Raw genomic sequence first — 23,517 nt, forward strand, 5'->3', positions numbered from 1 at the left:
CCACCCTCGCCGCTGCGCCGTGGCTTAGGCTGGCGGCTAGGCTCGACAGCCGTCATGGCCACCATCGGCGCAGCTTGTCGGGGATTTCTCTACGCCTTCAACACCGTCGAGGTGACGGGCCTACAGAACCTTCTGGGAGTCCTAGATAGGCGAAAGAAGTACGGCAAGGATCGCGGCTTGATTACCGTGTGCAATCATCTTGCAGTGTGCGTTTCTGGCTGTTCGAGAGGTGTTGAGCATGAGCTAACCTGTACAGACTGGACGATCCTCTAATTTGGGGTATTCTTCCCATGCGCTACGCTTTCGACGTTGAGAACCTTCGATGGAGTCTTGCTGCGCATGACATATGCTTCAAGAATAGGTACTATGCATACGCCGAGGCATCAGAACCCAGCTGACCGTCTGAATCTAGTCTTACATCTGCCTTCTTCAACCTCGGCCAAACCCTTCCCACGCACCGATCATGGCATTCTAAGCTCGGTGGCCTATACCAACCGACCATGACGCAAGCACTGGGTCTTCTCTCCGGCCCTTCATCAATTCCAAAAATCACAAAGTCAACCTACTCGACCAACGGCAAGGACATCATCCCTGCGCCGGCCTTTTACACGGCGAATCGCAACGCCTGGGTGCACGTCTTCCCCGAGGCATGCTGCCACCAGAGCGCCGACAGCAGCCTGCGTTACTTTAAATGGGGCGTGTCGCGGCTCATCCTGGAGAGCGACCCCGCGCCCGAGTTCGTGCCCATGTTCGTTGACGGCACTCAGCACATAATGCCCGAGGATCGCGGGTTCCCGCGCTTCCTACCCCGCGTGGGCAAGCGCATCCGTGTCGCCATCGGCGCCCCCGCCGACACGAACCTGCTCTTTGGGGCCTACCGTCAGCGCTGGCGCCAGCTGCGCGAGAAGAAGACTGACGAGGAGTTGCAACATGGTCCGGAGGCGGCGCAGCTCCGCATAGAGCTGGCCAAGGCGGTGCGCGACGAGATTCTCAAGATGCGCGCGACGCTGGACTTACCACAGGAGGTAGATGAAACCGCGGCGCTGGCGGAAACGTGGGACAAGGAGCCGAACAAGCGCAGGTTCAAGAGTCCGGTAGACGGAAGTCTTGTAAATCGACATTAGGCGGCTTGCATTGTAGTTTCACTGTACATTAGACTAGACATTTGCATACGGTATAGACGGTAGCCTTGCAGTGACATTAAATTTTACGGCTTGCAGTGACGCAAATTTTGCAACAAATGAACATTATTATATATACCGTTTTCCTGTCTCTAGTAATGCCACCAAAACTCCGTTCCGTCCAATGTCTAGCTGCCTGTCAACCAGCGCTGAAAAGACAACTTGGCCGAGACGCTCATAAACATGCTATAATCAACGCAACATCTACATCAGTCGCTCGCTATGCCACGCTACAAGCCTATCCCTAGTAGCCTTCGTAGCCTTGCACTGGAACTTGCTGATAACCCCCTCTAGCTCCGGCCTGCGCAGCCGCTTGAGCCGCTTGCTGTTGTTGGTGCATTAACAGGTCGTTAAACCAGGGGTGTTGTAGGGCGTCGTGGGCGCTGATGCGCAGCTCGGGCCGCAGCTGCAGCATTCTCTGGAGGAGGTCGATGCCGGTAGGATCAATGGCGGGTAAAATATTGCGCAAATCTTGCGTCGCGTACATCTGGAACGTCGGCTTGTACTCTGGCAGCTGGGTGATGCCGGGCCAGGTTCGCTCGGTCGGGGTACCCATGATGCGGAAGATGCGGATGATCTGGTCTTCGTTTGTCGTGCCCGGGAACAGCGGGCGACCAGTGTACATCTCGGCCATGATGCAGCCGGCGGACCAAATGTCGATGCTGGTGTTGTAGGTGCGGCTGCCGAGAAGCACATCCGGCGCGCGGTACCACAGGGTGACGACTTCGTTGGAAAAGGTGTTGACTGGAATACCAAAGGCGCGGGCCAGACCGAAATCGCCCAGCTTTAGAAGCCCCTTGCTATTGTATAGGAGATTCTGCGGCTTTAAATCTCTGTGCAGGACCCTGTTTTGGTGGCAAAAGTCGATGCCCTTCAGAAGCTGATACATGAAGGACTTGATAGTGGCGGGTTTGAGGGCACCACGCTCGCCATGAGTGTCCATATAGCGCTTCAAATCGCCGTCCATGTGCTCAAACACGAGCATGAGCTTGTTTTCGGTGTGAATGACATCGTGGAGGGCGACAATGTTCTCGTGCTTCAGTTCCTTCATGAGCGAGATCTCGCGAATTGCCGTCGACGGAGTACCTTCTTCGGAGTCGAGGTGGATTTCTTTGAGGGCAACGAGCTCACCAGTCTGGCGGTTTCTGCCCTTGAAAACCTGTGGATGGGGTTTTTAGATGAGCAAGGGGAGTTCGAGGTTGGCTTCCAACATACGTACCGTCGCATACGTTCCTTCGCCCAGCTTTTCCAGCTGCTGGAACGAGCTGGGGTGACGCTTGCCATCCATGATGAACGCCGTGATGTTTGATATTGACGCGGCTTGTTGAGGTATGAGGAACAACTATTGCCCACCGTAGATCAGTTCAACATAGCCCTAGACTTTGGCACAAAGCATCCCACCACCCAGTAACGTCTGATGGTGGTGCCGATTAAGTGAGTCAGGGAGGGGACATGCGGCTAGGCGGTGGTATCGCAGTAACCGAACACTCATTGTCCTTGTTCCAGTGTTGGCTGTCGGTACCTCCGAGTCCAACGCCGGACGGGCCAAATTACATGTAGCCTGGTCAACCCCCGCCCCTGGCAGCACCACCATCTCGCGACTTACCTATGTATTATGGCGGGGTCACGCTGCTAGTGGCCATGTGTTCGCGTTAAGTTATCCTGGTCGGATTTGCCAGCTTCACCTCCAAATTACTTTCTCAGCCTTCATAAATCTTCCATCATCCACTTCTCCGCGATGCAAATGTCTCTCTGTCTCCATTCCCGATAGATCAAAATGCGACCGGTCCCGAGCCCGCGGGCGTCTGTTGGCGCACTCCGCGACTACACCCACTCGGCAACCAGCCAATCCCTCGAGACCAGTAGCTGTTTCTTAGTCACTGAGGCAGATATGGATCTCAAGTTGGATACCGACAGTATAGTCCCCCGCGGTCGCTCCATCATTAAATGTGAACCTGTCGTGCAAAGAAACGCCTTGCCGTCGCCGATGGCATCCTCGCCAGTCGTCGGTTCAGAGAAGGACACTGTGGCCGAGTTCTCCGCTCCAAATACACCACATATGTATGGTCTATCGCGCCCAGAGTCATCGTTATCGTTTCTGTCGTCACCACGAAATCTCTCCAGCTCTTCGTCTGCCGTTGACCGCGACGGCTCCATTGAAGACGCCATTATTACCCAGCAGCACATGGAAACGTACCGGGATCTGCCCCCGAGCAGCGCAGGGAGCCCTGTACCACAACTTATTATGCCAAACCTCCTCATTCCTCGTCGTCGTCCTTTTACCACTGTTGGTCGGTCGCTGGGAAAGTTACGACTACTTGTATTGGGATCTCCAGGTTGGTCATCCCCGCAATCTGCCGCCCAGCTACTAACACTACCCAGGTACTGGCAAAACTTCCATAATTCGCTCCATATACCAATGTTGTGAACATATCGTGCACATTGACGCTGTAAATACTCACTTCAGTGGGCCAGTGTTGGAAACCCATGCCAGTACGCGTCCATATCAATGGTGGCAAACAGAGATCCCATCCGAGACGCTCCGACGGAGATCGTCCACTTCTGTTGAGGACATTCTGGACAGGAATATTTGCTTTCTAGACTTTACGCCCCAAAGCCCTATAAGCACACGCCATGCCTTCGACTTTCTCGAGTCAACTTTGGCTCCGCTATTGGAAAAGCAAATGGCCGACGCCGACTTAATTTCGCTCCTAAGCAACGGCAATGAACCAATAGTGCACGCAGTATTATACATGCTGCCATCAACCGGTATGTCATAGGGGTAACTTCGATGTATACTGCTAACGCGCCCAGGCCTGACGAAAACGGATGTGGACGCATTAACCCGTCTCCAGGCCGTTACGAACATCATCCCGCTACTTGCGCGTTCCGACGAGCTCGACGAGCCAGCCATCGAGGACTGCAAGCAGTATCTACGAAACGAAATAGACGACGGGGGCATCGACGTTTTCTCTTTTACCCTTTTAGACGGAATGAACGATCATACGGGCATTTTTGCCGTATCCAACGCCACTCAAACAGATAACGATATCATGGATGCAAGCATTCTCATGAACTCCGCTTACATTAAACCGCTGCTGCCAACGGACCTTGATGCCCTTGTTGAGAGTATATTTTCGTTGGAAGGGGCATCACGCCTCAGGTACTCCGCAGCCGCCAAAGCTGTCAAGTGGGCACATGAACAGCATCGATACCATCCGTCTGATTGGGCTCTGACACGGCGCACGTTAAAATCTGGCTCGACCGTCACAGTACTAGACCCGTTTTTCCAGATGAGAGATTGGCGGCGGGTGGAAATTTGGAGCTGGGCACAGAGCCTGCGACATAGCCTGGACTCCGAGCGTATCCTGCACTCCACCACCTCCAACGAGCTCATTGCGCGAGCCTCGGGCACCGTAGCACGACGCGCTGGTCACCACAGGGGCGATCGTAAGCGATGGCATACACGCCATACTTACGACCAGGATCCCCTGGGGTTGGTAAGATTGGCGGCGCAGGTAAAGAACACAAGCGCATTTGCTGTTGAGCTTATTGGTGGCATCGGGGTTGTCGGATATCTTGCGCTCTGTCTGATGAAGCCTGATCTCGCGGATCGAAACGTTCGACTATTTTCGCCGTCTTTCTTCGCCGTTTAGACTATTTTATACTTCCCTTTGCACTTTTGGAGCAGCGAGGGGCTGTCGCTGATATACCCCACTACCTCTGGTTATTTGTCCTGTGAAATAGAGCACATTCAAATCCTGTTCTCATTGTTTATGTGTTCCGTTGATAGTGCCAAGTTAGTAAAGGTTGGTATCATTTCTTGGTTCATTAAGGACTTTGAATGAAATGATGTTGAATGATCGTGGCAATGTCGTACGAGTTCATTGGTTCACTTCCTTCTCCTCCGTCACAATCCCACTGCCTGCGCGGCGGAATTGATGTCCGGCAGGTCATCGGCTGCTTTAGAAGCGTGGGCGTAGCGCACCACGCCGCCCTCGTCGACAGCAAACGCGCCGCCAATCTTCCAGCGAGTGCCACTCTCTGTTGGCCGGTTCCAGACGCCCTCGTCAGTGCCCAGGCGGTACACGGAATAAAGCACTGAGGGACCGGACATGTGCCACACGTCGCTCAGTCCGAGACCCCATTGCGCGTACAAGTCCCGCCCCTCGTCAATGACTACATCGGTCGACCACGCGCCGCCAACTTGCGGGATCCATTTCTCTGTAGTCTCAGAAGATGAGTGCGACACGGCAATACAGTGAAGACCAGGTTGCCTGTCGGACAGTGTGGACAGCTTCTTGAAGACTTTTTCGGCGACTGCGAGTGTTGGTTTTGCTATATGATTGTGCGTGGAGGTAATGCGACTTACAAGGGCAGCCGCAGTGGCGGAGGAATACAATGACAGTTGGCTTGCCATCAGTCAGAGAGATCTTGTCCGAGCTCGGAGCAGCGGCGCCAACCTCGGGGACTTCTGCAACTTCCTTCTTCACAGGTGACTTGAGGGACTCGACTTCTGCCCAGAAGCCGCGTTTGGCGCTGAGGTGGGTTGGTATTGACGCCCGTAACCTGGGTGGAATCAGCCATGTTACGGGGTTATGAGATGTATTGGAAGAGAGAGATCATAGCCCGCTCATTTTGCCATGATCCACCATGATCCAGGCCCGATCGATAGCTTTCTGGCGATAAGTTGATTGCATAGGACAGCTTCAGGTTTATGACGCAAACCTTAGTCAGCCGATGCAGAGAGGCTTCTCCATTGGTGGAGCTACCCTACAGATGTTCAAAGTACTTGTCGTGGGGCTTCTGGTCTTCATCGCAGCATCTATAGTTTGATTTCTCGGGTTATCAGTTTGTTTCTTCTTGACCCGGTGTCTTTGCTTCTCGGGTTTCATATACGCCAGCACTATCAACGTTGCTGTTTTCTCGCGTGAGCTCTCAGTTTTCATATACATCAGCACTATCAACGTTGCTGTTTTCTCGCGTGGATAGGTCCCTCCGTTGCCTCTCCATCATGAGAGAAATCCTGACACTACAGCTCGGCCACCTGAGCAACTACGTTGCCACACACTTTTGGAACACGCAAGAATCGTACTTCACATACTCAGACACTGAAAGGCCGTTTGTTGATCACGATGTACACTGGCGTGCCGGCGTAGGCGCGGATGGATCCGATACCTTTCTCCCTCGAACCGTGGTTTATGACTTGAAAGGTGGATTCGGCTCGCTGAGGAAAATAAATGCGCTGTATGAGGTTGAACCCGATGCGGAGGTAATGTTAAATACAATCTGGTAAGTCATGGTGTACCTATTATTGGAACGTCTGTTCCCAGCTGACACGAACAGGGCTGGCAAATCTGCCGTGCATAAGCAAGAGCCTCTACAGCAGAGTGTTTACCTCCAGAGTCTCGATGCGGGAAGTACGCCAGATAAGTTGGCACAATCCAACGTCCGATACTGGTCAGATTTTTCCCGGACATATTACCACCCGAAGTCGCTCAACCCGCTATACGACTATGAGCTTCACTCATCTATCCAGCCGTTTGAGCGCTTTGACATGGGCAAGGAGCTGTTCCACACTCTAGACAAGGAGCAAGACATAGTAGATCGGGATTGGCGCCCATTCGTGGAGGAGTGCGATCACATGCAGGGAATTCAAGTCATTTCCACCATTGACGATTCCTGGGGCGGATTCGCATCATCGTATCTCGAGACGCTGCGAGACGAATACCCCAAACAGTGCATCTGGGTCTGGGGTATCCAGAGCCCCCTGTTAGGTATTTCCCGGGAAAAGCGCCGACTACGGTCTACGAATACAGCACACAGCGTCAATGAGATTTGCCAACAGGCAACGATGTTTGTTCCCCTGTCCCTTCCCGAGCGCCACTTCCCACGCTCGGTCAAGGTCGACTACAGCTCGCCGTGGCACACATCGGCACTCCTATCCGCAGCCATGGAGACCACGACGTTGCCGTCTAGGCTCTTACCTCAAGCAGGTGGTAGGGAGCGGGTGTCTTTGGATGAAATCTCGCAAATAGTCAACACAACGGGCGCGCAGACCCTGGCCGGCCAGAGAATGGGACTGGGAGCCAGGGACGCCGATTTCGAAGAGATGGACAGTTTCGACATTGATTTGTTTGGAATCGGCCGTGTGGACAAAGATGGCCTTGAACGCACGAAACGAATCTTCGGCAAGTCGATATCGTCACGTGGCGAGGCTAGGCAAGACCCGGAAGCAGAGGAGGGCGAAAAGGAATCCAGGCGCCGCATCGGTGACCCGATAGTGAAGAGGTAGGCATTTTGATATCGAAAGACAAGCCAAAGGCTAATGCGGGAGGCCTAGATTCGATACCGCACTCAAGTTTCCGATTTTGAGCAGCTATCCCGACATTTTCCCAGACGATGCCGACCAAGAAAGCATCTCGCTACAGACGGCGCTCTTCACTGACCAAAGCATCTCGACGCGCATGAAGGCGCTGATGAGGCAGGTAACGAGGGCCGTCGGGAACGAGGAGAGAGAGACGCTGTCCAATTCTCTAGCGGAAATTGGGGATGCGTATCATGACGACTGGTCAAGCGGAAGCGATGACGGCGAGGATGACTAGACATTTGGTCATATGAAGATCCGCGAAAGCATGTACGGAAGCATGATGAAAAGAAAGATCTCAAAATCAAATACGCTGCATTTCAGGGAGTAGATGTCTAACGACTATATATCTAGGGACAACTCCAACCTGGGCCGTAGCAAGGCCCCCCCGAAAAAAAAAACCCCCCAAAAACGAATCTGGCCTTGTTGTCTCGCGGCAAGACCAATTCTCGACATTGTCAAGCAGGGCCTGGGTCTGATTTTGATACATATTTTTGTTTATCATTGCGATGATAATTTTCGTTTCTCCGGTTGCTGCTCATTTTGGTATACTGTCCAAACTTTCGAGTTGCTAGGGAAGATTTTGGGCAAACAAACTAGGAAGGTCGCCGATGTTCGACTGTGTAAATTTCTTCGCCAACATGGCTGTCATCCAACGTTTTTCTTCTCGCCTTCGCCGCTCGCTACGGCCGTGTGCAAGCACTCTTTATAAAAGTCAGCCAGAAATGGAGGTGATAAGGGGTTTCCGCACGGGTCAATGAAGATCAAGATACCCTAGCTGGGCATGAAAAATGGGCGTCTGCTCGTGGCGAAGGTTCGGTAGCTGCCATTTGCAACAGCTTGATACAATCAACCGGCGGCCGCAACGGATGCCTGCTGTCGCTTCGCAGGTGGTTGGTTGTCCTGTACATATATTAGTGTTCTGTTCTGCTTAGGAGGGATATACTTCGACCGCTTTAGCCACAGCGTAGAAGATTGCAAGTAGCGGCATTACCTCGGTGGCGCCACGCTTCTTCCCGTTGGCGCCCTTGGAGGACTTCTTTTGAGGCTTCTTTTCACCTGCTTCAAAAACGTCGTCCGGAAGGTTGAAACTTCGCTTGTGAGCATATGACGGCAGCTCGCAAGTGGGGTAAACGTACTTGCGCACATGTTGAACTCCGATAGATACCACCGGCTTCAATTCCTCCTGGTACTTCTGCCATGTAGTGCATAATACCTTAAATTCGTCGACTTGGTATGACAGATCAAGAGATTTGGCACCTGGTACTAATGTCAGACAAAATTCTTCGCGGCCAAGAGAAAACAAACCTTCTTCTAGCTCAAGGCCAATGTAATGAGTCGTGGTGAAGACCTCGGAGAGCGTCTGCTTGTCTTCACCATCGGCGGCTAGAGTAGGCTCGCCATTCCTTTCGCTACTCTCGATGTCCAGCTGAACGTTACTAGAAACAACAAAATCGAGGCTACCCTCCTGCACTTGCTCGATTTGCTTTTCATTCTTGCAAATGTGCCTTCGTGAGTAGCCCTTGACATACGGGTGTGCCAGAGCAATGTGAGGGTGCTGCTCCAGTTTTTGCACAAGCATTCTGACCTTGGATTCAATATACCCTGCCCATAACTTATGCGGCTCCTTTGCTTTACTGGCCGAGACCACTGAGATGTAGTACTTGTAACCTGTAGTGAAAAACGTGTGTTTGACAAATAAGTCGCTCCAAGGCTGCTTTCCTACCATCACCTGCTCTGAAATCTCGAGTCCGCGTTGAAGCTCTCGCTTGATGATGCTCATCGAGGATCGCGTGATGTTAAAGGTAGCGCACATAGATGGGTACGCTGGGGTAATGATGGGCATCAAGTGAAAGGAATCACCCTTGTACACTTTGGGGTTCCAGACGCGGACTGGAAGAGGGCCGTTCTCGATAGGCTTGAGTAACACCGGCTGGGGCCATCGCCACTGGCTCATGACCAAGAAGAATTTGTTGACAATCACCGAGGTGGCGGCTTTGGGATACAGCTGACAGACTCTGGCGACAAGCATAGCCCAGGCGACACCGCCTGGGAAACCCATAATGTTCCCGTATACTGCTCGACGCTGCGCCCAGAGCTTGATAGCTCTCAGGGCCAGTCTGAAAGTGCTCTGTTCCGGAACCAGAGATAGAATCTCGTCCGTGACTCGGGTGCCGTTGAGGGAGCGGAGCTCCGCTTCATCAAGACCACGCAGAAAGCCAGAGTCTCTGAGGTCTGTGAAATCGGGAGCAAGTTGCTTCTGGATGATCCGAGAAAAGATCAAATCGATGCTGATGCCGGAGTACTCGAACTTGATGATAGGCACAAAGGCATCAGTGACGGCCGTGATATCGGTAATAGAGTCTTTGGGCGCCATCTCGGTGAGGAGATCTGGAAAGTATTTAAAATAATCTTCGCGCGTAACATATTTCGGAGCAACAATTAGGGTATCGATATCGGAACCGGGACCAAAGACACCGAGGCGAAAGCTACCGTAGGTAAATACCTTGCCTCGTGCATTCTTGATGAGAATATCGTTTTTCGGTTCCTTTTCACGGGCGACCTTTTTCACGAACTCGTCTGTAATTATCTGAAGCGACTCGAGAACGGTAAATCTGTTGTGTTGAAACATCGTCAAAGGCTAGATCGAACTTGGCAGCAGTGTCGTTGAGCGTACCTGTTTTGCGTATCGGAGGGACTCTCAAAAGTCTTTTGACGACGGAGTTCCTCGATCAAAGATTCGCTAACCCGCTTCTCAATCTCTGTTGGCAGCGACACCGAGATGGGCGGGGTGACGCCGTAAACTTGCTCGCCGCTCATCGTTGCCTAAGCTAGTGATTGGCAACACGATGGACCCAGCCGATTCGAAACGGACGACACAAGGTCGTGACGACTGGAACCTATCCTGCCAATGGCAGGCTCCCTTTGACTGGCCAACGAGATAGGCTTCGGGATTGTTGGGCTGGCTTCGGGCGGCGGCTAGACGAAGGTGTGATCTAAAATGCCTGGGAGACGGAATATGCCTGGCAAGCTTGGATGTCAAAGACAATCTTTAGTTAGTGCCTGTCGCGCGCCAGCCATCTCGCTGTCGAGTTGGGTCTGGTTTGGCAACGATTGGACCACAGGAGCAGGAATAATATTTTTCCCGAGAGCAGGCAGAGGTGATGCTCCCGCGAGTACAAAGGGAGATGGCTGCAGGTACACAAAGAGTGGAACTGAGTACAAAGACCTCATGCAGATTCGCGCATAACTGTGAGTCCTCATACGCCAGCTACACGTAGCTTGGTGGGGCGCTTTTGTACTCAGCTGTCATAGTTAGCCTTTTTTCGCCCTGCACTCTAAACGCGAACGCGGTGCCCTGACAAAGGGATCTGTAAACCAGAATCTTGAGAGAGCCACCGCCATCATTTCTCCCCGTTCTCACACCTCGCGCACAAGTTACATACTGGCTGATACATAGCGCATAGTATTCATGTGCTGTGCTGAACGAAGGGTACCATTATTCTATACGTCAGGTAAGCCTGAATTCCTCATCGAATTGAGGCGTCGCCGCTGCACTGCCCACATCTGGCATCATGCCACCCTCGGCGAAAAGAGCCCAACGCGGTCGTCGAGAACTGCGCCTCGGGAGAGATGTGAAAACGATTCAACCTACAGACGCCGAAATGGGACCTTCATCATCGCCAACGCGACCCGCCAAGCGCCGCAAGAAGGTCGCAACGCCCGAACCCGACCGAAGATCGTCCAACATCGATAGCGATCACGGACCGCCTACCGATGATGACCAGATTGTGTCCCAAGTCACGCAGCAGCTCAAGTCTCAGGCTGTACAGGCGAGCAAAGATCACGCGAATGCCATTTATGAAGCCAACGGCGATGGCGTCAAGGCGTACGCCAAAGTTGCCGCCCAAGACTGGACGTTCTATATTACAAAGCTTGCTGTCAATATCGGACGCGCTCCCGAGGGTCAAGGTGCTGAAGAAGACGCAGCAGAGCGAGACTACGTGCATATTGATCTAGGCCCCAGCAAGATGGTTTCCCGAGCCCACGCGGCCATCATCTTTGACTCGAAAGACGAAAAATGGCTACTTCAGATCAAGGGGCGAAACGGGGCCAAGGTCGACGGCCAACCCTTGAAATGTCGCGTCAGTCACCCACTGACGAGCGGTGAGGTTATCGAGATTGGAGAGGTCGAGATGATGTTTGTGCTGCCGTCGGAGATAACCCCTCTGCATGTTCATCCTACATTCCTACAGAGGAGTGGTTTGCCCGCAGACATGCCCACTTCTCGGCGCCAACCAGCGATTGCTCCCGCCACGGCCGACTATAAGCGACCAGGTACACCACCCCCGACACGGCGAAATGACTTCAAGTCACCCGCTGTCAGCACTCCTGCCGTTATCATCGGTGCCAGCGGTGTCGATCTCAGCATTGATGACAATCAGCACATTAAGCCGCAATATAGTTACGCACAGATGATTACCCAGGCGATTGTGAATGCACAGGACGAAAAGCTGAATTTAAACGGAATTTACACCTATATAATGGACACATATTCATACTATCGCAATCAGCAAGCAGCAGGCTGGCAGGTAAAAGTTATTCCTCGTCTCGACTACTGGATGCGTGCTAATCTTCTCAGAACTCTATTAGACACAATCTATCTCTCAACAAGTCCTTTGACAAAGTTGCTAGGTCCACCGATGAACCCGGAAAAGGCATGAAATGGCAGATCGTTCCCGAGGCTCGAGAAGAGATGATTCGTAATGCGTACAAGGTTGGACGTGGTGGACATCGTGGATCCTCTGCGCCCTCGTCGCCGAACCAACTCAACTACATCACGCAAGGACCGAAAGATATGGCCGGAAGGGATACACCGACCGGCAGGAAGCGTCGAGCCTCTCCTCTGACTTCGCCCGTTCCGCGATCCTCTCTGCGCATGTCGCAGTCAACACCGAACCGTTCTGATCGCTCGGGGTTGAACGCAACTTTGACCGCAGACGGCAGCCCGCTTCCAAGACCGCGAAAGACGATGGATGCAGAGTCCTCGTTTGCGGGTTACCAACCGCAGTCACCGACTCTGACATCGTCGTATCAGGATGACAACTCGGCATTTGTTACCCCTGCGCCCCCGCGCATACACCCCAGGCTTGCACCTCCCAGCACCGCGCAACGACCAAGCCAGCACATGCCCACTAGCTCTCCCGCACCATTCTGGAGGTATGCTGATATAGGGAGCACGCCACTCAAGCCAATGGCTCCTTATGAGAGCCCGTCCAAGACAAGAGGGCCGATGCCGCCTCAGAGCAGTAGTCCACCGCCCATGGGAAAATCACCCCCAAGCAGTCCAACACGGCCCCAGCTGCCACCGCAACAGACGGTACAGGAGCCTAACGCGGCCGAGGTAGAGGAGGAAGGGATTGATTTGACAAAGTACGTAAACCGCCTAATTTGTATGGGGCTGAACTTACTGACAATATACAGAGGATTTCAAAGTATAAGCGCATATCATGCTCCTGTAGGGCGAGGGTTACCAGTACCGACAGCGCTGAAGGGAAATACATGATTTTTGGGGATGTAAAGGAAGACGAAAAGAACGTGCGACATATTTAACGAATTCAGTGATGGGAAATTTATACTACAACATACCGAATGTATCCGCCAAAATACCAGCGTACCTGACTGAAGTCATGATGGCAGACTCGCCGCTCCGTCTTTGGCGGCATTGCGCAAGCCTTGCAGGCAAGGCCAAACTTACTCATGGCCCTGCTTGAAACTTGAGATTTTTCTCACTTTATGTCTGCCGTTCGATTTCGATAGAAATATAATCTAGCCGGTCCGTAAGCACTTGTGGCTGGTCGAATTCACCGAGCCTGTTGCTAAATTGCACCCGGTCTTATTGCTTAGGTAGCCGCAACCGATTAGCACGCCTCTTTAGTGTGCCGGAGCACAAGTCGCGAATTCACCGACTAGGCTGACACAAATCCCCGGGTCGCCTCGTCGTCTGAAGTTCGTGGTGTAAGTCGAGCTACAAGAAGAGAAGGCTGCTGTTTCTCAACATTGTTACTAACTCAACTCCAGATCAGAAAAAAGCACATTCCTGGATCAGCCTTAGCGAATACCTTTATCTCGGTATCAGCACCTTGACATCCGCCATGTCTAACGCAGCTGTCAACGTTTCCATTATTGGAGCTGGCCTGGCCGGCCTCACCCTCGTCTTGGCCTTGCATTAGCAGTCTATACCCGCCACCGTATACGAATCGCGTTTAATGCCGCTCAACATTGGCGACGCCGTCATGCTCTCGCCCAACGCACTCAAGGTTCTTGGAGCGCTGGACCTCTACGACACAGTGCGCACCAAGGGCTACAATTTTGACAGCCTTGAGTATCGCGACCTGGATGGGCGCCTGACCAAAATTCAGGAATTTGGCGGCGTGGAATAGTACGGCTACCACGGTCTACGTATCTACCGCTACGTCCTGATCGATGAGCTGGTCGCCGCGCTGGCTAAGGGTGGCGTGGTGGTGGAATACGGCGCCAGATTCTCCCATGTGGAAAAGGATACCGCGGAAGGCGTATCCTTTGCGTTGACGGATGAGAAAAGCATAGAGACCTCACTTCTTGTTGAAGCCGATGGTATCCCCTCGGCGGTTCGCAAACACCTCTATCCGGGCCTCGAGAGTACTTTTGTTGGCATGGCAGGCATCACCGCCGCCGTGCCCACCGCGCAGCTCCAGCTCCCCGATGGCTACCACATCCCCGTTACTATTGTCTCTCCGCAGGGTGCCTTTGTCACCGCTCCGCAGAAAACTGACGGCTCAGAGGCGCTCATCGGCAAGCAGATGCGTCTCGCGCCAGCTGAGAGGCAGCCGGGCTGGGACCGTGACTTTGTCGCCGAAAAGCAGTCGGCGATTGCGTTACTGCAGGGTGCAACGGGCACTTTCCGAAGTTTGTGCGCAACGCAAAGTCGCACATCGAGCCGAGCAAGGTCAACAAGTGGCCATTTTTCGTAGTGCCCAGGCTCGATCGCTGGACGTCTGAGACGGGCAGCGTCGTGATTCTCGGCGATGCGGCGCACGCGATCCCCCCGTCCGCGGGGCAGGGCATTAACTAGGCTTTCGAGGATGTTTATATGCTGGCGCTAGTTCTGGGCCGGAGACAAAAGATCGAGAATATGGCCCCGGCGCTGCGGTTTTGGCAGATATATCGCCAGGGTCGTGTGGACAAGGTGTTGGAGCTGAACAACGAGATTGACCAGCGGAGAATGCCGTCGACGGACGTTGTAGTGGGCGAGGAGAATGGTTTACGAAACCCGGATTTCCAAAAGGATGCCATGGATTGATTGGGTTGCCAAGTCTGAGGTCTAGAATGATGTTTGATACAGGAAGGGGGAAGCCGACTGAATACTTTCAGCGCTGAATTGTAGCAATTGACTACGTATCTTATTCAAAATGTCTGAGTGAAGATGGTGATTATTTTAGGACTTGTGCCAAGCCAGGCACGTATTGTTAATAGTACATCAGAAGTGGCGTTTCAGAACTGGCGAGACTACGCCGACCCACCAATGGCCGCCACCAACCTATTGCTCCAGAAGCCATATCCATGCGAACCAAAACCCATGAAAATCGCCCAAACAAATGTGCAGCCATTCAACCTATACATTTACATTTTCCCAACCGTCTATGTCAACGCTATGCAACACTAAAATGATACAGAAGGCTCAAGCAGCTTGGCCTCGCCTCTTGGGGTTGCCACGACCGGTGCGCTTCTTGGACTTGCCCCCCTGATCACCTTCGATAAACTTGATCAACTCGTCGATGCTTCGAGAGTCCACCCTGGAGCTACCGCGCTGCTGGGGCGTGGGGGCGAGCGTCTGGGAAGGCGCGCGAATGCCGGACTTGATGCGGCGTTCCTGCACATCCTTGGCGTGTTTGGCAATCGACACGGCGTTTTGCGTCAGCTGCTCCAGCCAGCTTTCGGCCTCCTTCGTATTTTTGTCGTCGGCGCCGAGTTCACTCAGGAAGATGTTGTAAGACTCGCGCATGCGGTTCACAGCTCCCTTGGAATCATGATCAAGCGCCAGTGCCTGTGCGAGCTGGAACAATAGAGTGGCTGAATTGACAGACTGCTTTCCAAATACGGACTCGCAAACCCGGAGAGACTCCTCGAACCACAGTCGGGATTCGTGGTATTCTTTCAGGTGCTGCAGCATCACGGCGGCGTTGTTGATGGTTGTAATGGAGTCGGGATGTCCAGGACCGTAGATAATTTTCCACAAATCTAGCGCATGCTTGGAAAAACAAAGGGCAGATTTGCTATCGCCGGCTTGGTGGAGAAACAGGCTGAGGTTCAAATAGTTAAGGAGCGTCTCAGCAGAGTCCACACCAACGGTGCGCTCAGACACAATGATGGCTTTGCGTGCGAGCTCTACAGCAGCCTCCTTGTCGTCCAGCTGGTAGTACAGCATAGACAGACTGTTGTAGACTCGGGCCACTTCAGGATGCAGGATACCGTAGATTTGCTCATGAAGAGACAGCGATTCCAGAAGGAGTTCTTGTCCAAGCTTCTTCTGGTTTTGCAGGATAGAGATCCTACCAGCTTCGAGAGCCTCCTCAGCCAAAGCACTGCGCGGGCAGGAATGCTTCACAATAGGAACAATGTCGATGAAGTCATCTGGACTGAAAGTGGAGGGAGGAGTCTGCAGAGCAGAGGGAGAGACATCCCGGGTACCCTTCTTCTTCTTGCTCTTCTTGGCATCTCCTTGGGCCTGAGCGTTGGCCTGCGCGGGTTCGCTTGCGCCATTGGTGCTGCTGGAATCCAGGACTGGGCCTTCAAAAACATAGTCCTTAGCCTCAATCTGTAGACCCAGCTTCAGTGAGATCTCACGGAGCAGTTGAACAGGACGAAGACTCTCGATCCACTCAGGCTCCAATCGGTATCTGTATCGCTTCAAGATTTCCTCTTCGATGTTACGACGCAGGCTCTCGGGTGTAACGCTCTCAAAAGAGAAGTCAGTTTCTTTGTAGATCGATCGAAGCTGAACATTGACCTCGCAGCGAGGCTTAGCATTGACCTTGTAGCCCAAAAGGCAGTTGAACAAGTGGGCAATGCAAGCTGGGGTAAAGGCGAGAGGGAGTGCACGAATATAAGTGGCTGAAACGTGCTTGAAGGCACGAGACACCATGTCCTGGATACAGATAGCACGTAGACACTTGAGCCTGCCATCAGTAGCAAGTGATGCCACATGACCAAGATATCGAATGTTGATACCACGCTTGTGCAGGAGACGGCTAAGAGACTGACCATCCATGGGAAAGCTTACGTCGGAATCGGACAGCTCGCGAAGCAGGCTAGGGATAACCTGCTCGCGCAGGTATGTGCAAGCAGCTCGTACCTCCTTCTCATCAGCTTCCAGCTCGGCCGTCTCCTCGGCCGTCTGCGGCACCTGTCCACTGAACACATCGGGGTTGAGGGAGAACTTGAACTTAGACAGATCGGGCTGCCAGGAATCTCTTTCTTTAGCGTTTTCAGACTTTTCCGACTCGCCATCACTTTCCTTGGCGTGCTCTGCAATTTCCTTTTCGGCCCATTGCTTCATGCGGAAGCGACCAAAGGAATCGACCAGCTCAGGGCGGAGAACTGTCATGCGGTGAGGATAGCTGGCAGAGGACTCCGCTTCCTCTGCCTTTTCCTCCCGCCATGGAATATCGAATGGTGTGATTCTGTACAGATCGAGGATATATTTGCGACCATCAGTGCCCATCAGACCCTTGGTCTCAACACTGGCCTCCAGGTCAAATTTTGTTCCGTCCTTGTCCCATACGGCGTGAGGCTTGACCTTGAGTGCTTTTGACAGCTTACTAAATGGGCCAGCAAAACGCTCATCAGCCGCGACGATGTCTTTGCCATCAACTGCGCCATAGTCGATCTGGTTTTCGCCAGGCTCGCGCTGCTTGAAGATGCCAGGCACAATGCTCTGGCCGACAATACGTTTCCCGATATAGTCCACAACAACAGTGGCGGGAGTGAAGAGGCCGTCGATGTCAAGCTGGTTCACTAGCCGTACACCAGCAACGTCCTTGCCGGTGGCAACCCGTGCGGCCTCGTCGCCTCCTTCAGAGGTGAATGTCCCAACGCCATCAGCTCCGAAAGAGAAGAAAATGTTGTTGTAGACGAAAATTTGAGCATCAGTGCACTCCGTAGGGTTCAGAGGGGCAATTTCGCCACGAGCGACCATGACGGCGCCCTTGGTGGCAGCATCGTTGTAGTCAGCAAATAGCTTGGAGATGAGTCGCTCTCGGAAGACCCTGTCCTGAACGGTATCCTTAGGAAGTTCCTTGGCGGACTGGAATTCCTCGTTCCAGTCTCGCAGGGTGTCTGTGTTGTCGACGCCGGCTAGAAGATAAGTCTCCTGAGGTCGCGTAGCATCTGGCATGTGGGCACAGAGAGCTGAGTTGGGCGAGGGGACCACCCACGGAGCAGCTGGGATTGCGTTGGTAATCTGGAAGGTGGAGAGGGGGTCCTTGGTATTGTTGTAGTCCTGCAGCTGCTGGAAAGTCTCGCTGAAGGAAGGCGAGATGAGCTCGATGAGCTCCAACAGAGAGTGAGCGGCCTGGCCCTTGGGTGCTGGGCGCGGGAAAGGGTCGAACTTGGCGTTGGAAGACTTGTTGACGTAGAAGCCAGACACGTGCGCCGTTATTTGAAATTGGTCGCCTTCGTTGGTCGTCACGATGATATAAAGCAGGTGGCCGCGCTGTCTCAGATGGCAAGGAGGAGGGTTCCAGGTCGACAGAGAAATGGTCTTGACCGTCTTGGGGGCGGTGGTTGTCTGCTCAGGAACAAGACTGGACAGAGGAGGGATCCCTTGGAAGTCATAGTCTTCCTTTGGAGACTGCTTCTCCGTGGGGGATTCCTTGGACTCGTCGGTGGGCTGCCGGGCATCGGCGCTTGCAAATTCGAAGAGAGAGGTCCCGGCCAACACACCTTGAGTGGTATCAACTCGATCGCCTGCAGCACCGATGAGCTCGCGAATGCGAACGAGGTGAATGCGCGCCTCCTTTTCGGTGTAAGGGTCTTCGACGACGTGAAACTCTGGGTCGGGTCCAATTCCGGGGATCTCGGCAATAGAAATGAAATCCTGAACCTTTACTCCCTGGAACTCGAGGTGGAAGCAGGTGTATCGAAACGCGGTAGGGAGGTCGATAATGGACTGGCGAACCTCGTGCACCTGTTCTTGGGATGATACCTGTTATTGCGAGTTAGTGCCAGCCGTCAGAAAGACACCGAAAATAAGGAAGAATTACCATTATTTGCATTTTGGAGGGCTTCGAGCCGGGGAGCACAATCGTGACGTTAAGGAGAGCTATTGGAGTGTAAGCAAGAGGTGACACTTTGACGGCACGCGACAGACGGACGCTCTACTCCAGCACCATTTTCGACATCATTGGAGGTTTCCGAGGCGGAATTGACATCATTGGCGGCATCAACTGCACAAAGTTAGCTCCATGTCACCTGTAGGAGAGGATAGCCACGGCGGATAAGGTAGTTTACCTGGACTGTCTTGCGCCTGGCCCGCGTTCTCAGCTGCCATCTTTTTGGCACAAGCAAAGAAAGTAGAGGAGGAGAAGGGATTGACCAGTAAAATGAAGAGGATACAATGGAGAGGAAGCAAGCCAAAGGAACCTGGCCACACTCGACTAGAAGGCTTGGGCAATTGAACTGCTAAATAGTCGACAGGAGTATGAAAAAATTGGGCGACAGACAATTTGCCGCTACACCGGAGAGTGCGGGTGTGGAGTACTACTGGCCACCAGAGACCCCAGCTTTTTCCATGGTGTCTCGTCCAGGATAAAGTACACCTGTTCCATACCATTACAATACAGTACATGCGTTTGGCTGCGAAGTACTAGGTGTACTAGGTACATACGCGAGTAAGGCCTGTTTTTAGACAGGGTACTAGACAGGTCGTTTTTTTAATAGATAATTTTCCCCTATTACAACGCTATTAACATCTCTAACATAGCTTATAAAAAATATATATATTTTTTAACATATACTAACAGCCTAATAGCGTTATAATAAGGGAAAATTATATATTAAGTAGAAAACATATCTAGTGCCCTATTAGAAAATAGGCCTTATATATATAAGTAGGTACCTAGGTACCTACCTAGTACCTAGGTGTGTAATAGGGGATATGCCTAGTGCCCTGTTGGACCACTTTTATATAGTATATATGTAAGTAAGGCCTATTTTTAGATAGGGTATTAGATAGGTCTCTTTTTTAATAGCTAATTTTCCCCTATTATAATACTATTAGGCGTCTAATATAGCTTCTAAAAAAATATAAAAGATCTTTAACATATAGTAGTAGCCTAATAGTGTTATGATAGGGGAAAAAAACATGTTGAGTAGAAAACGTGTCTAGTGCCCTATTAGAAAACAGGCCTTACGCGTGTAGGTATGTATCTAGTACCTGTCTATTGTAGGTAGATACTTTGGTACCTCTTTAGGTACCTTTCTTGCATGCTGTAATGGAAGTACATTTCTAGAAGATGGAATATATAGTAAACCAGAAATCCGATATACTAAAGCAAATCGGGTCTCAGCAAGTGTATAAATCGACTTACTATAAGGACTACTCATTGTGTGTCACGCTACCTAGGTAGGTAGGTACCTAGGTAGGTAGCTAGTATGTCACAAGACGCGATGTTAGCTAAGATGGGCTACCCTGGTTTCGGGCAACAACCCACCTTTCTCCGCCAAGCTCATGGGCTCTGCATCTTCATCTCCAACAAGAGCGGCTGGAAATAGGCATATATTTACCCTTTCACTGTTGTTGCTAGGAAGCGCTCAATATGACGTCGCGTGGGGCCGTTTTGTTCCTGGTGGCCATGATGCTACTGACGGGTGTCTGCAACACACTCCTCACCAAGTACCAGGTAAATTGGCAAACTACCATTTCCTCCACAGTGCGAAAGAGGGACAAGACAAGCGTCTATAATACTGTTGCTGACATGTGCGTGTCTAATCCATAGGATATGCAATGCGTGCGACACTGTGATGGTGACCCCGATAAGCGGAAACTCTTCAATCAACCCGTGCTCCAGACGGCCCAAATGTTTGTCGGCGAGATGGGCTGCTGGCTTGTCATCGGGCTCATGACGCTTTACAACCGCTTCTTTGATACTGCCTCCGCCGCCGCGAATACGGAGTACCGAGCTATAAGCACCGACGATACAGCTGATATTGGCCCAGACACCGAGGAGGAGGAGGAGGAACACGGCCGCAAGGGTGGCCTGCTCAAAGGCTTTGGCATCATCCTGCTCGCGTTGCCTGCCATTTGCGATATTCTAGGCACGACGCTGATGAACGCTGGTCTGCTTCTGGTGGCGGCGTCCATCTACCAAATGACCCGTGGCGCCCTCGTGCTCTTTGTCGGTCTTTTCTCTGTCATCTTCCTCCGCCGCCACCTCTTCCTCTTCCAGTGGCTTGCGCTCCTCGGCGTCGTCACTGGCGTCGCCGTGGTCGGTCTCGCAGGCACTATCTGGCCAGACGAAAAGGTGCGCCACAGCATGCAGGCTGACGACAGTGAGGCCCTGTCCGACGCCACTCGAGCCATTATTGGTGTTCTCCTGATTGCCGGCGCGCAAGTCTTCACCGCCACACAGTTTGTTCTGGAGGAATGGATCTTGGAGAACTCGCCGATCGAGCCAATTAAGGTCGTAGGCTGGGAGGGCCTCTTTGGTTTCCTAGTGACTGTTGGTGGCATGATTGTCATGCACTTCATTGTTGGCCGCACCGAAGCCGGCCGCTATGGCACGTTTGACATCGTCGAGGGTTGGCGCCAGATGACACAGAACCAGGCCGTGTGGCTCAGTAGCCTGTTGATCATGATAAGTATTGGGTAAGTGGAACGACGGATAGCGCAGTATGCGAGAGATGGCTAACAAAGTACGTCGCAGTGGCTTCAACTTCTTCGGCCTCTCGGTCACTCGTTCAGTCAGTGCCACGTCACGCTCAACAATAGATACCTGCAGAACTCTGTTTATTTGGGTAGTTTCGCTTGGGTTAGGCTGGGAGTCTTTCAAGTGGCTCCAAATTTTGGGTTTTGTCATCCTGGTGTATGCGACGTTCCTCTTCAACGGCATCGTGAAGCCGCCACTGAAGTTTCTGCGCGTCAACGAGGAGGTTGCACCTCTGCTGGCAGAAGATCCTATTGAGCGCCCATAGTTTAGCAGGCTACGCACCTATGAGTCAGGTGTAGAGCTTGGCCGATTTCCTTTTTTGGCTATGCAATATCGCCAAGGCATATGGGTTGGAGTCGCAAAAGTGCTAAACTCAACGTAGAGCGTGATACATTTGAATATTGTCAATTTAAATATGAACTCGCTGATAACTTATGATGCGATGTGCGCTGTGACCAAACGCCAACTGAACCAACGCCATATGGAGGGCCGAGTGAATGGAACGTATACTGCTCTTCGGCCCAGTCCTAAATAGACTCCCTACAGGCGAAGAACGAAGAAGATTCGATAAACCAAAACAATCTCATAGAGACTCCCGTACAGGGCCGTGGGCGCAATCAAGCAACGTTGCACAGCAACTCAGCTTCGAGGATGAATTTGCCCTCCTTGTACTTTTGTGTATTTTCATACGCCTTGTCATATTTCCAGCCAACCGTCTCCTTGCATTGCCGGCATGTGATGTCACAGACAATGTGCCTCCCCGTGGTCATGTTTCGCTCGCTCGGCTCGCCAGTTTCAATGTTGACGACGCTGTGAAAGAGGTAGGCTTTGCCGTGCTGACCTCGAAAGTTCTTCTGGAATGGTTAGCACGGGAAAACATGTATTTTCGTCCGTCGGCTCTGGCTCGGCATCTATTAAGCGCCAACTGTGGCCTTGTCCTGCCTGCCGGGCATTCCGTGGCTGGCTTCGACGTACCCTACTGATGATGTCTTCATGGTTGGCCAGATGGGCCTTGCAGGCTTTGCAACCATATATTTTGGTGCTGTTGAGGTAGGTATTGTAGGACAGGCCCATGGTTCCCGCGGCCGGTTGCTGCTGGTTTGGTGCTGGTGTTGGCGTTGTTCAGGGCGCCGATTTGTCTGGTGACGTCGTGGCTAATGGAGCAGTTGAGCAGTGCTTCTCGCTTCCTTGGCCGCCGCTTTGTCGTGAGTGGTCAGAGAGAAAAAGCGTCCGTGTGTCTCTTTTGGGTAGAAGGAGGGTTGTTCACGAGATGTCAGGAACAGTGAGAGACGGTGCGTTGTAGAGGCTCAAGGTGGGCAAAACCACGGAGTGCTTGTCACTGCGGTGGGGTCGGCTCGCTGCTGGCTGAACACTCACAGGGCACTGGACACGTTTCCGGTCAACATGTAATTTTCCCCTTTCACAACGCTGCTGCTATTATTATAATACGTAATAGACTAGGTTTTTTTTTCTAACACATAATAGAAGCCTAATAGCGCTATAATAAGGGAAAATTATATATTAAACAAGAGACCTATCTAATACCCTATTAAAAAACAGGCCTTAACTCATATAGGTACTAAGCTATAGTATAGTCAATATAACTAGCAATACTATAGGGTATATAAGACCTCTCTAAAGCCTATATAACCTCTATAATATATTATTATTATTCTATATATTATAATAGTATAATAATTAATAGTAATATATATAAACCTTTTTTAATAATAATTATAATAAATTAGGCTTTAGCTATACTAGAATTTTTTAATTTTTTTTTTAGTTTTTAGCTTTAGTAGAAACCACTATTCCTTTCTAGGTAGTTAGGCTTTAGTAGATACTACTACTAGGAAGTACTCTTCCTTTATTAATTTATTAAAACTACTATTAAAACTACTATTACTATTACCTTTATCTACCTTCTATTAATAAAAACTAAGCTAGAATTACTATTACTATTACCTATAAGTATTACTATTACTATTACTATTAAAGAAGG

General features: G+C 51.7%; 10 protein-coding genes across 10 annotated transcripts; 5 read left to right on the forward strand and 5 right to left on the reverse strand.

The window, feature by feature from the left end:
* Positions 1-54: 54 nt before the first annotated feature.
* Positions 55-1,124, forward strand: CCM_05795 (tafazzin; the record flags this gene model as incomplete). The annotated part of the gene is made up of 3 exons (XM_006670939.1): positions 55-206; positions 257-361; positions 413-1,124. 3 exons carry the CDS (start codon positions 55-57, stop codon positions 1,122-1,124), a joined length of 969 nt encoding a protein of 322 aa, XP_006671002.1.
* A 301-nt stretch (positions 1,125-1,425) lies between these two features.
* CCM_05796 (negative regulator of the PHO system) lies at positions 1,426-2,469 on the reverse strand (the record flags this gene model as incomplete). The annotated part of the gene is made up of 2 exons (XM_006670940.1): positions 1,426-2,340; positions 2,401-2,469. 2 exons carry the CDS (start codon positions 2,467-2,469, stop codon positions 1,426-1,428), a joined length of 984 nt encoding a protein of 327 aa, XP_006671003.1.
* A 489-nt stretch (positions 2,470-2,958) lies between these two features.
* On the forward strand, positions 2,959-4,837 carry CCM_05797 (Cell division/GTP binding protein; the record flags this gene model as incomplete). Its single annotated transcript, XM_006670941.1, has 3 exons — positions 2,959-3,517; positions 3,564-3,950; positions 3,996-4,837. The coding sequence occupies 3 exons, from the start codon at positions 2,959-2,961 to the stop codon at positions 4,835-4,837; spliced, it is 1,788 nt and encodes a 595-aa protein (XP_006671004.1).
* A 254-nt stretch (positions 4,838-5,091) lies between these two features.
* On the reverse strand, positions 5,092-5,768 carry CCM_05798 (uncharacterized protein; the record flags this gene model as incomplete). The annotated part of the gene is made up of 3 exons (XM_006670942.1): positions 5,092-5,519; positions 5,554-5,680; positions 5,742-5,768. The coding sequence occupies 3 exons, from the start codon at positions 5,766-5,768 to the stop codon at positions 5,092-5,094; spliced, it is 582 nt and encodes a 193-aa protein (XP_006671005.1).
* A 427-nt stretch (positions 5,769-6,195) lies between these two features.
* CCM_05799 (mtDNA inheritance protein Dml1, putative) lies at positions 6,196-7,786 on the forward strand (the record flags this gene model as incomplete). The annotated part of the gene is made up of 3 exons (XM_006670943.1): positions 6,196-6,473; positions 6,528-7,472; positions 7,525-7,786. The coding sequence occupies 3 exons, from the start codon at positions 6,196-6,198 to the stop codon at positions 7,784-7,786; spliced, it is 1,485 nt and encodes a 494-aa protein (XP_006671006.1).
* Positions 7,787-8,479: 693 nt separating this feature from the next.
* Positions 8,480-10,368, reverse strand: CCM_05800 (Poly(A) polymerase; the record flags this gene model as incomplete). The annotated part of the gene is made up of 2 exons (XM_006670944.1): positions 8,480-10,163; positions 10,226-10,368. The coding sequence occupies 2 exons, from the start codon at positions 10,366-10,368 to the stop codon at positions 8,480-8,482; spliced, it is 1,827 nt and encodes a 608-aa protein (XP_006671007.1).
* A 755-nt stretch (positions 10,369-11,123) lies between these two features.
* Positions 11,124-14,890, forward strand: CCM_05801 (forkhead transcription factor Fkh1/2, putative; the record flags this gene model as incomplete). The annotated part of the gene is made up of 6 exons (XM_006670945.1): positions 11,124-12,140; positions 12,191-12,981; positions 13,033-13,066; positions 13,785-13,898; positions 13,992-14,496; positions 14,694-14,890. 6 exons carry the CDS (start codon positions 11,124-11,126, stop codon positions 14,888-14,890), a joined length of 2,658 nt encoding a protein of 885 aa, XP_006671008.1.
* A 378-nt stretch (positions 14,891-15,268) lies between these two features.
* On the reverse strand, positions 15,269-20,193 carry CCM_05802 (eukaryotic translation initiation factor subunit, putative; the record flags this gene model as incomplete). The annotated part of the gene is made up of 8 exons (XM_006670946.1): positions 15,269-18,793; positions 18,852-18,910; positions 18,963-19,034; positions 19,099-19,319; positions 19,366-19,406; positions 19,475-19,485; positions 20,065-20,076; positions 20,178-20,193. The coding sequence occupies 8 exons, from the start codon at positions 20,191-20,193 to the stop codon at positions 15,269-15,271; spliced, it is 3,957 nt and encodes a 1,318-aa protein (XP_006671009.1).
* A 212-nt stretch (positions 20,194-20,405) lies between these two features.
* Positions 20,406-21,780, forward strand: CCM_05803 (uncharacterized protein; the record flags this gene model as incomplete). Its single annotated transcript, XM_006670947.1, has 3 exons — positions 20,406-20,519; positions 20,586-21,454; positions 21,513-21,780. 3 exons carry the CDS (start codon positions 20,406-20,408, stop codon positions 21,778-21,780), a joined length of 1,251 nt encoding a protein of 416 aa, XP_006671010.1.
* A 352-nt stretch (positions 21,781-22,132) lies between these two features.
* CCM_05804 (Yippee zinc-binding protein) lies at positions 22,133-22,589 on the reverse strand (the record flags this gene model as incomplete). Its single annotated transcript, XM_006670948.1, has 2 exons — positions 22,133-22,369; positions 22,491-22,589. 2 exons carry the CDS (start codon positions 22,587-22,589, stop codon positions 22,133-22,135), a joined length of 336 nt encoding a protein of 111 aa, XP_006671011.1.
* Between the last annotated feature and the right edge of the window lie 928 nt (positions 22,590-23,517).

This window comes from Cordyceps militaris, assembly GCF_000225605.1.
Source record: "Cordyceps militaris CM01 unplaced genomic scaffold CCM_S00004, whole genome shotgun sequence".
Taxonomy (NCBI): Eukaryota; Fungi; Ascomycota; class Sordariomycetes; order Hypocreales; family Cordycipitaceae; genus Cordyceps; species Cordyceps militaris.